The sequence below is a fragment of the Panthera tigris genome, chromosome E2 (genome assembly GCF_018350195.1).
Source record: "Panthera tigris isolate Pti1 chromosome E2, P.tigris_Pti1_mat1.1, whole genome shotgun sequence".
In the NCBI taxonomy this organism is placed as follows: domain Eukaryota; kingdom Metazoa; phylum Chordata; class Mammalia; order Carnivora; family Felidae; genus Panthera; species Panthera tigris.
The window spans coordinates 14,786,257-14,797,306 of record NC_056674.1 but is presented as its reverse complement, the minus strand read 5'-3'; the positions used below and the strand labels follow the sequence as shown (position 1 = coordinate 14,797,306).

The following is an 11,050-nucleotide window of genomic DNA, read 5'->3' as shown; positions in this document are numbered from 1 at the left end:
TCATTTCCCAGATGTATCTGAGCCTGACTCATCGGGGCATTGTTCAAATTAACAGATCCCCCAATAGTCCCAACCTATGGAATCAGAACCTCCAGGGCAGGAGCCTAGGAATCGGAAGTTTTAACAATCAGCTAACAAAAAAAGTGGAAACTTAAGGAGTGCTAACTGCATAGCTCAGGCATTAGTCACTTTATGTGAACTCATTCACTCTGAATCCTCATCTCTAAAAGGCACATGAGGATGGTTTCTTGAAGTTTTTATATATATTTTTTTATTTTGAGAGAGAGCAGAGGAGCGTCAGAGTCCCAAGCCGGTTCCGCACTGTCAATGCGGACCCCGACGCGGGTCTCGAACCCACGAACCAGATCATGACCTGAGCTGAGATCAGGAGTCACATGCTTAACCAAGTGAGCTGCCCGTGTGCCACAAGGATGGTTTCTGATCCTCATTGTGGAGATGAGGAAACAGAGGCATAGAGAATAAGGGATTTGCTCAGTCACATTGCTAAGGGACAGAGTTGGAACTCAAATCCACACCACGTAGCCCGAGTCCATGCTCTGAGCTGTTGAGTGTCTATCCTGTGCCAGGCCTGGTTCAAGAAAACCCTTCCCTACCAGAACAGGGCTTGCAGCCTAGTGCACCAGGGGCTCTAGGTGATTCTTGGCAGAGTAAAGTATCCCAAACAAAGCCTGGCTCAGTATTAGCTGCTGGCTTCTGGTATTTAATAGATGGTTACTGGGCCATACACTAGGGCCTGGGCTGAGTGGCCTGGGCCTACTGCACTGCAGCCTCGCCAGGGTCAGGACTGCGGCCCTCCCCTCCTCCACCCCCAGCTGCACATTCCCAGCTGAAGGAAAGTTCTCAGCCTGGCCTGGGCTCCCAGTGGCGCCGGAATTCCCGGTATTTGAGGAGGCGGCAGGGAGGGAGAAAGGGGCCGTCTCCTCCAAAGCCTGAAGAGGGGAAAGAGGCGAGCCCCCTTAGCATTTTCAGATGCAAGATGCATCCCAGCTGTGCCTCTGGCAGGGAGCCAGGAGTCTTGTAAGGGGGTCTCTGAACCCTGTAGGAAACCAGGGACACCAGGCTTGCTTAAGCCCCACCTGACCCCTGACCCTCCCCCCCCCCCACTCCATTACTCCCACCTGCCTGACTCCTACCTGCTTCACAGCCCCAGCTCCGACACCTCCTCAGGAACACCTTCCTTGCTCGTCCACTGCAAGCCCAGCCGTCTTCAGAGCTACCGATCAGGCTCTAAGTGCAAGGGTAGTGGCCTCCTGCCCTCTCCGGGACATTTAGGTTAATGCCATCCAAACCCGTTAACTACAGCTGCAATTTAAACTTGAGCTGCAGTTACATGGCCACTAGGCTAATCTTCTTACCTAACATTTAGACACCAGCCTGTCAGCCACCTCACGAGGAACATCGTCAAGTATACCTAACAATGCTTAGCCTGGCGCGTGGTTGGTACCAATCAACCCCACCGTCCATCTGTAAGAAACGCTATTTGCATACGCTCCCCACACATCAGTGCCGTGTCCAGTCCAACTTTCCTCAACGACGGCAACGTTCTCTCATCTGCGCTGCCCAGTCTGCCAGCTGCACGTGACTACTAGAGGGAGTGGGGCACATACCGAAAAGACAACCGGTCAATAAATTTCAAGTTCCTTCTTTCATGAAAAAATTCTGTTAGAATTTTCCCCTCTCCATCAATGTCCAGATGCCATACGCTGTTCTCGCCAGTGCCCCCAGCAGGGGGAGCCTGTGGGACCCTGCCTGGGGACAGATGGCGGAGGTGTCCAGGCTGGCTGCAAGGGCTGATGGGGCAGAGATGCCCTTCCCACCCAATGAAGCTCATTAGCTTCACTGTAAAAATGGGGAGGGAAAACCAAAAGTAACTGAATCCACAAGCAACATTTTGCTTCCTTAAACATACACCAGTGCTGTCCACAGAACTTTCGACAATGGAAATACCGTGTAGCCCAGTGGTAGCAATGGAGAGCCTACAATATGTTGGCTCTTACTACGTGGCAGGCACAACAGATGAACAAGTCCTCAGACCCACATTCTGAGCCCAGTAAAGACAGTTGCTGCAATGAGTGTAATCGGGACCTGCTTTCAAGAGGCCACAGGGGGTCCTTCCCGGGAGGTAGTTTTGACATCCTGAAGGATGAAGCCAGTCAGAAGGATCCCACCCCACCCCTCCCACATCTCCAGTCTATCTACCTACAGACTGGCATTAGGAAAGATCCCTTCCCAATCCAATTACGGCCCTACTAGTTGACTTCAGGCTGCACCCAAGTTTCTATTAATGTTTACTGATCTTACACATTTCCCCCGCTATTCCCGGACACGCCATCACAATAGCAGCAAAATGACTAAAAAAAAACAACTGAAGAGGACACCCCACACAACCAATGGCCTAGAACCACCCCGCCTCCATGGTGCCCGCACGCTGGACTCTACTAGAAGCGCGGGGAGACTGGGTCTCAAGCTTGCCCCCCCGCCTCCCCACCCACCCACACTAACCCAGGCGTGGTGTCTTCTGAAAACGCTGGAAAGCCTTACAATCCAGACCTGCAGTGAGCCGGGCTGTTTCTCGCATTTCTTTTAGTCAAAGACCCACCACAAAACGACCACAGCACAGTCCTTGAAACCTCAAGTCCCATGACAATTGTTTATTATAAAGGTGAACCCTAATCCTCACAATCGGCTTATCGGTAGGATTTCTGGTAACGAGCACGGGCACCAGGACCACCAAACTTTTTAGATTCGCAGCGCCGGGGATCAGCTACCAGCAGGGTCCGGTCGTACTGGATGAGGATGTCTTTGATCTCCTTCTTGGAAGCCTCATCCACATCTGGGGATGAGAGGAGAGTGAAGATTGAGACAACCCTGGAAGCACCCTCCTGGTCTCTGGGGCTAAATGCGGGGCTGGTCCTCCACTTGCCTGCCACCCACCCGATGGGAAGGAGCCATTCTTACTCACATTTCTGGTAATAGGCCACCAGGGCTTTGGAGATGGACTGGCGAATTGCTGTGAAGAAGACACACAAAAGGACGTATCAGCTTTGGGAAGCCCCGAGAGTAGGGCTTTGCTCTCAGAGCCACCTCCTACCGTATGCCCCGTTCCAGCGACTCACCATAAATCTGGGCTACGTGACCGCCACCCTTCACTCGGACTCGGATGTCCACCCCAGCAAACCGCTCCTTGCCCAGAAGCAGAACAGGTTCCAGTAGCTGGAGGAACAAGGGACATGACAGGATTTTAGATCACAGGCTGGGCAGCTGAGCCACCGCACTGAGCACCCTACTTCTCTCCAAGTAGCTTCTGCCATCGCTGACCTCTCTGCAGGGCTAGGAAAGCAGGGACGATTTGAAGACAGATGACAGACTGCTGAAGGGAACCCGAGCTGGGCCCTCCCATCTGTGTCCCTCTGGGCCTCAGAGTCCCCATCTCCAGGACCAGTTCTGGCACTTTAGCTCAATAAGGAAAACCCCTACAGCCACCATACCTGCCTGGAACAGTGAAAAACCACTCCTGGGCCATGTCAGGTGCTTTCTCTGGATTTCCCTCCCTTGGGCTCTCCACCCAGCCCTTTGAGCCTCACATTTCCAAATTACAACTACACTACCTGTGTGCTCTGCTCTCCCCTTGCCAGCTCTACACCTTTTGCACGTGCCCAGAAGCTTTTATTTTACCTATACTTTAGGTCTTAGCTCTCAGCTCACAGATTCCCATCTCCACCTCCCCCTGCCCGTCCCTCCGACCCCCTCCCCCCCCCCCCCCGAAGCCTGTACTTATCCTCCCACCCAGGTTCGAGCCAGATGCCTTCTCTGGGCTCCCCCATCCTAGCCCTGACTACCCTGGAGCAGGGTCTGATACTGGGACCAGTCTGCCTCCTCCACTAGACTCGGAGCTTTATAAGGGCAGGGCCTGGGGTCACCTGGGTCACTGCTGGGTCCCCAACACCGGTTACACAACAAAACCTTCATAAAACTGACAATCGAGAAGAGCAAACCACAGCACTTGATATCTGCTATACAGAAAGATCTCAGACACTATCATATGACATTCTAACTAAGCCTGGAACACATATCATCCTTCACGTTTAAAAGTGACACTCTTATCACTACGTTGTACACCAGAAACATATCATTGCGTGTCAACTACACTAAAATTTAACAAATTAAATTAGAGGGTGCCTGAGTGGCTCAGTCGGTTGTGTCAGACTTTGGCTCAGGTCATGATCTCACAGTTGCTGAGTTGGAGTCCCACATCGTGCTCTCTCCTGTCAGGGCAGAACCTGCTTCAGATCTTCTGTCCCCCTCTCTGCCCCTCCCCCTCCTGCACTCTCAAAAATAAATAAAACATCAAAAAAAAATTAAAATAAAAATGAAATACAAAGCAACAAAATTTAAAGAAGAAACAAATGCATTCTCATACATGCCAAGAAGTTTACCCGGACAATCTAACTTACCCTCACAACAACCCTTCAAGGGAGAAATGATCCCCATTTTATGGATGACCCAAGGGAAAAAAAATAACCGAGATTACATGCCTCAAATTAACAACACAGGTAAGAGAGGCAAAAAACAGACTCCACTCGTTCCATTCTGAGCTGAAAAAACCGAGGCCAAAACAGAAACAAGCAGGCAAGGAACCCCTTTCACAGCAAAGCACAACAAACAGAAATTCTGGTCCTGTTCTCCCAATGCCTTTTAAGCGCCTACAATGTCTAAACCCTATCTATAGGCCGTATCTTTTAACAAACTAATTACTGTTCTCAAAAAATGTATACACGCTCTACCAGTTAAAACAAACGTTACACTGTATACAGGATACACGACCCCATCAACTTGCCACACAAACTCCTCTTGCCATTGGGTCCCCAGGTGTCACTGAGCTTCCATATCCCACTTTTGAAACCATCCTCTTAATCTGCAACATCCACGTTTTCACTCTCAACTCAAGCTTTTAGCACAATATCTGAAACCTCCGAAAACAGCTCCATCTCCAAATGCCCCATTTTCTCTGCCCCCAACTCCCCCTTCTATACAACCCGTTGTTGATACCAGATCCCTCAGCCTCCCAAGATCACTTCCAGGAATCCACTTAAATATCTCTCTCCAGAGCCCCCCTACTCAACCCAAACGCCCACCCTCAATCCCAGCACCTTGTATTGCAGCGTGCGCGGCTCGATCATCTCCAAGGGCCGTCCATTCACCTTGATGAGGCCGTTGCCCCGTTTGCAATGCGCCACGGCTGTAGCCGTCTTCTGTGGAAAGCGAGGGAGAAACGGCGGAACCACGTGAGCTTCGGCCCCCGGCTCCCATGTGGACCCCAGAACCCTGCCCACAGACCTCTGCAGACCCCGGCCTCCCTCCGCCCCTCCCATCGGGCGCCCGGCCCACCTTGCGGCCGAAAACCTGCACAGACTGCAAAGGACCCTTGGACGGCATGGCTGCAAACGTAGACAAGAGATCCTCACCGCGCGGCGCCGCAACCGGAAAAGGAAAGTGCGGGGCCACCCGGGCCGCTTTTCAGGGTCTGCGCAGGCGCTCTGGGTGCTGCGTCGCGACGGGAGAGAGCTTTACGGCTCCTATTGTAGCCAGGGGCGGGACTTCGGATTCGCGGCGGGAAGGTGGGCCCCCGAGCGGAGGAGGAGGGACCCGTGAGTGGAAGGGGCGGGGCCTGAAATGTGCCGCGTGCAGTCGCGGAAGTAGAGCGAGGAGAGGCTGTTCTTCCTATTCTCGGTCCTCATTGGTAGCGGCCGGTTCATTTGCATTTCGGCTCTTTAATACTCTCCCTCCCCTTCCTCCACCCAAAATGTCGCTTTTCACCCTCTGGAAAGGGCCCTTCTTAGCCCCTCATCTCTAGCAATCATCCTCCCCTGTACACTCCATCCTGCCCTCTAGACACTCTTCTCCCCAAATCCTCCTCCATCGGAATCTCACCTACGGAACCCACAGCAGGAAATCAGCCAGGATTCCCAGATTCAGGATTCAGAACCCACCTCCTTCGAGAATTCTCTCCCAGAATGTTTTTAATCCTTTTAGAGCCCTTCCCCCAGAATCTGCCTTTCACCAGAATTTCCTTCCGTTTTTAGTTTCCGCCCCCCAGAACTCTCCTCTTCAGAGCCCTCAACGAGACCCCCCCCTCTTTCTCTGAATCTTCCTTCACTCAAGGGCCCCAGAATCTCCCACTGCCCGCAGTCCACTTTTCCCAGAACGTCCCCGCCAGAATCTCTTTTCACAAGTTTTCTCTCTCTTTCAGAGCTCCCTCCTTCAGAATCTACCTTTCCTAAGAATTCCGTTTCCTTCAGAGCGTCCTCTAACCAGCAACTGCCTCCCCTGGAATTTCCCTCTCCCAGAATTCTCCACTTCTTAGAGACCCTCCCTCCAGATTCCCCCTCTTCAAGGTCTCTACCCTAAAATCCCTCTTTCTCTGGGGTCCTTCAAATCATCTCTTCACTCCCCCAAATCACCCAACTCTCCAGGCTCCTTCCCCATAGTATTCTCCATCCCCAGTCCCCCCAATCCCATCTGAGGAATCTCAGGATTGGGTTCCCCTTGGCTCCCCCACACACAGGATACTCCTTTCCCAGTCAAATGGGTTCTTTATCAGGGCTGCAGAGAGCCCACAGCTTCTTCAGTGTCCCTGGCAGCAGAATCCGAGGTTCAAGGTTCAAAGGGGTGTGGTCGCTTACCTGGTGCCTGGAAAATGGAGACAGGGTGGAGATTGGTAGGTGGGTCTGTGGCAGGAGGGAGGATCCTCCAGCCCAGAGTCCAGCTCCAAAAGGGTGGGAGAGGGGAGAGGTGAAGGAAGGGAGCATCCAGAGGCTGACCTGGGAGGACACACACGCAGATACACAGCACAAGAGAGAGACGGGCACACATGAAGGAGAAAGACAAAGAAGGGGCCGATGGAGAAGAGGAGAAAGAGGACAGACAGAAGATCAATTACAGATGGATCCAGAAAACACAAGTGACGGCGATTCGGAGGCAGAGAGACCAGTCCTCGGAGAAAGAAGACAGACAGGTACAGACAAGCATGGAGATTTCAAGATATTTGAAATACAGAAATACAGTACTTGATACAGAAATAGAAGTAGAGGGGCACTGGGTGGCTCAGTTGGTTGAGTGTCTGACTTCAGCTCAGGTCATGATCTCACGGTTCCTGCGTTTGAGCCCTCCATCAGGCTTGTGGCTGTCAGCACAGAACCCGCTTCAGATTCTCTGTCCCCCCCTCTTTCTCTCTGCCCCTCCCCCTCTCATTCTCTCTCCTCTCTCCCAAAAATGAATAAACATTTATTTAAAAAAGAAAAAAGAACTAGAAGTAGAAAAGAGAGCAAGGACCCCCCCCCCCCAAATATACACCTGCAAATATGTCTAAAGCCTAGCATAGGTGTTTCCCACTGAGAAGACAGGCCACAGGATTCACACGCACTCACACGCCGTACTGCCTGATAGATCTCTTGGGGCGGTGGGGAGGGTAGGGATGGGACTTCCCAACCCTCCAATTTCTCTAGGCTGATCCTCACACCCTTACTCAGTCTTATATCTTCCTGTGGGGGGTGGGGGAGAGGTGTCAGGGAGGCCTGTGACCTGGGGCCTACTCTAGGGTCACCATCTTCCCTGGCCTCTTGAAGAACATTCCCTGAGTATCTGTGGGTTGAGTGGAGATGGACACGAAGGGGACAGGACACTTCAGTCTTCCAGCTTTCTTTATCTCTCTGTACTTTTTTTTTTTTAAGTTTATTTATTTTGAGAGAGACTGCCTGTGCGCACGTGCGTGGTGGGGGAGGGGCAGAGGGAGAGGGAGAGAGAGAGAATCCCAAGCAGGTTCCGAGCTTGTCAGCATACAACCCAACACTGGCTCTGTTCCGTGAACTGTGAGATCATGACCTGAGCCAAAACCGAGAGCCGGACACTTAACCGACAGAGCCACTCAAGTGTTCCTGTACTTCTTGCTTCCAGGACCCTGGGCTGGGACCAGAAAAGGCCTGGGGGGTGGGCAGGGTGCCCATGTGGCCTCTCTGGACCATCCTTCTGCTGGTATGGCCCTTGGGAGGCCTAGGATCACCCCTCTGCCCTCGGGAGCCTTTCTACTTCCTTGTTGCCATCATGAAGATGCTGGTGAGGAAGACGGAGGGGAGAGCCAGCAGACAGGCAGGGAGGCGGTAGGGTGTGGGGCACGTTTGAGGAAAGGTCAGGCTCTCCCTTCCAAGATCTGATTCTGTTCCCTGCCCCCAATTGTAGGGAAACAAAAATGATGGCACTCTCTACACCCCTGATGATCTCTCGGTGAGTATTTCATTAGCTTTTTACTTGGAGTTGGAAATTTAGGGAAATTCCACTAGGCTGAGAACACATGTATGTTTGGGGCAGGAGGCAGCAGGCTGGTGTTCTGGCTGTCCAGCTGCTGACCCAGCTCCCGGCCATCACAAATACATTTTGTTCACTGCTGTCTCCCACCCCGAGAACAGCAGCTGGCACCTAACAACAGATACTGATGATGATAGCGACATTTTTAATAGTGCTCACTCTGCCAGGTACTGGTCTAAATGCTTTAACTATATTAGCTTACTTAGTCTTCACACTGACCTGACCCTATGATGTAGATACGGCCACCATGTATGGATGTGAAGGATGTACACTGCACAAGAATCCCACGACAAGGTCAGCATCCACATCCTGGATATTTTTGTCAATTTCTGGTTGATGGCAATGAAATATCTTGTTCCGACAAAATCAGCACTTGGAAATGCTTTAAGGAGTACTGTTTTATTTTTTTTTAATTTATTGTTTTTAATTTTTTTTAACGTTTATTCTTTCTTGAGAGACAGAGCACGAGTGGGGGAGGGGCAGAGAAAGAGACACACAGAATCTGAAGCAGGCTCCAGGCTCTGAGCAGTCAGCATAGAGCCTAAGGCAGGGCTCGAACTCACGGACCACAAGGTCATGGACCTGAGCCGAAGTTGAATGCTTAACTGACTGAGCCACCCATGTGCCCCAAGAAGTGTCATTTTCTAATTTACACAGGCACAGACAGTATAGGCTAGCATCATCCCGGAAGATAGGGATTATTCAGAGTTCTGTTTTACAGATGAGGAAACTGAGGCCCAAAGAGGTGAAGGGGCTTATGCCAGGACGTAATTCAGAAACCCTGGGTTTGGGGATTTGGGATCAGACCCTTGCCCAGAGACACCAAGTCACTCTGTCCCCACAGGTTTGTCCTGCTGAGACTCTGGGATGCTTCCGGCTGGAGCTTTCTGTGATCCAGTTCGAAGAGGGCCGATCCATGGGGATTGCTGTGTTCCGGCTACAGCGTCTGCTGGATGCATTGGGGTCCCGGCTGTGGGTGACTGGCCAGGGTCCTTGTCCACCCTGTGAAGGACATCCCCAGAGACCCGTCCCCCTCTTTCTGGCCAAGCTCTTGGAGTTATTACAGGGGGCTTGTGCTAGACACCTGCCCTCAGCATGAGCCTGGGAGGACACAGACGCCCTAGTACTGCTGGAGGGCCTGGGAGGTGTGAGACAGAGGGCACTTGGTCTCCAGCCCCAGCTGCCAATCCAAAGCCTTCTCCTTCTGGGCCAGAGGCCCCCATCTGGAGCCCATGGAACCAAGGGGAAGAGAGAAGGAGGAAAATCTGAAGCCTGAAGTCTCTGACCTACAGGGGTAGGGGGTTAGGTAAATTGGCCCCCACCTGCCCCTCTTCTCCATCTGAGGTACTCCCTCCTCTCTCCTCTTCCAGGAAGGGACAAAGCATTGCACAGGTGTCTTCCAACCTCACCCCACCCCTACAGGACAGGGAGAGTCTTGTGCCTCATGTCCCTGGCTGCAAATAATTACCATCTGGAGAGCTTTCGGGTGACACTGATGGTTAGGCTAGATGTTGATAATTGGTCTCTGGTGCATCCTGAACAGCTATAGTTTGAAAATCGACTTTATTGAAAATATAACTTTATTGATGTGTATGTAATTTGTATACAGTAAAAAGCATACGTTTTAAACGTGCATTTCAATGAGTTCTGACAAATATATACACACAGCCACATTTCCATCACCCCAAAGCATCATCCCTTATGCGCCTTCCCAGTCTTCACGTCCAGTCGTAGACATCCATTAATCTGCTTCCTGTCCGTATAGAATTAGCTTTGCCGCCTCTAGAGATTCATATGAACGGAATCATACTATACATATTCTAGTGTCTGGCTTCTTTCACTCAGCATGATGTTTTTGAGATTCACTCACGTGCGTATCAGCAGTTTGTTACTATTCCATGGTATGAACACACCCGAATTGGTTTATCCATTCTCCTCATGGTGGACATCGGGTTGTTTCCACTTTGGGGCTATCGCACATCTCTCTTCTATCTTCTTACATATCCTTACATAGTGGTAGGGTTGAGAACCACTGAGACACCAAGGAAGAACCTTCTATGAGGAGAAAATTACTGCTCCCTCACTTTCCTGGAGTAAATAGCTTTCTGCAGCAGTGTCAATAGGCATTTTACATGTGGGATCCTATTTTAAAGAGCTGGTGTGTAAAAGAATCAAACCTGGGGGCACCTGGGTGGCTCAGTCAGTTGCACGTCCAACTGTTGATCTCAGGGTCACGAGTTCAAGCCCTGCATTGGGCTCCACTAGACGCATGAAGCCTAATTATTAAGTATGTATAAACATGTGGGGACCAAGCTCATAGAAGGGAAAACATTTTTATAGAATGACCAGCCCCTCCCGTCTGTCTTGAGTTCAGGCTGAGATTGTTGGATCAAGGAGTGTGTGCTCACACAGACACACCTGTGGTGTATTCGTTCCCTGATAGCGTCTTGTGAGCCCACTGTTGGCCTGACCACACCATCTTACTCTGTAACCAGGTGCATATTAAATTTCTGTAAACTGAATCCAGGTGTCTCAATGCTTATGCAAGAAATTTTAGCAATGTGTTTTAAAAGTTTCTGATTTGGGCGGGGGGGTGGGGTTCAGTGCCTGGGTGGCTCAGTCGGTTGAGCGTCCAACTTTGGCTCAGGTCATGATCTCCTGGTCGGTG

General features: G+C 51.2%; 2 protein-coding genes across 10 annotated transcripts; one reads left to right on the top strand and one right to left on the bottom strand.

Annotated features, from left to right (window-relative positions):
* Positions 1 to 2,644: 2,644 nt before the first annotated feature.
* On the bottom strand, positions 2,645 to 5,520 carry RPS16 (ribosomal protein S16). Its single transcript, XM_007096901.2, has 5 exons — positions 5,410 to 5,520; positions 5,172 to 5,273; positions 3,138 to 3,234; positions 2,984 to 3,031; positions 2,645 to 2,854 (listed from the first exon to the last, which is right to left on the bottom strand). The coding sequence occupies exons 1-5, from the start codon at positions 5,455 to 5,457 to the stop codon at positions 2,709 to 2,711; spliced, it is 441 nt and encodes a 146-aa protein (XP_007096963.1). The 5' UTR covers positions 5,458 to 5,520; the 3' UTR covers positions 2,645 to 2,708.
* A 105-nt stretch (positions 5,521 to 5,625) lies between these two features.
* LOC107181055 lies at positions 5,626 to 10,919 on the top strand. Of its 9 annotated transcripts, none has more exons than XM_042969667.1 (6): positions 5,701 to 6,739; positions 6,863 to 7,036; positions 7,975 to 8,133; positions 8,257 to 8,301; positions 9,227 to 9,354; positions 9,753 to 10,919. In XM_042969667.1, the coding sequence occupies exons 1-6, from the start codon at positions 6,719 to 6,721 to the stop codon at positions 9,844 to 9,846; spliced, it is 621 nt and encodes a 206-aa protein (XP_042825601.1). In that variant the 5' UTR covers positions 5,701 to 6,718; the 3' UTR covers positions 9,847 to 10,919. The 9 variants fall into 9 exon arrangements, with proteins under 9 accessions (XP_042825603.1, XP_042825601.1, XP_042825599.1 ...); XM_042969665.1 differs by having other exon boundaries at positions 9,227 to 9,358; XM_042969666.1 differs by lacking the exon at positions 9,227 to 9,354 and adding an exon at positions 8,619 to 8,676.
* Positions 10,920 to 11,050: the final 131 nt, after the last annotated feature.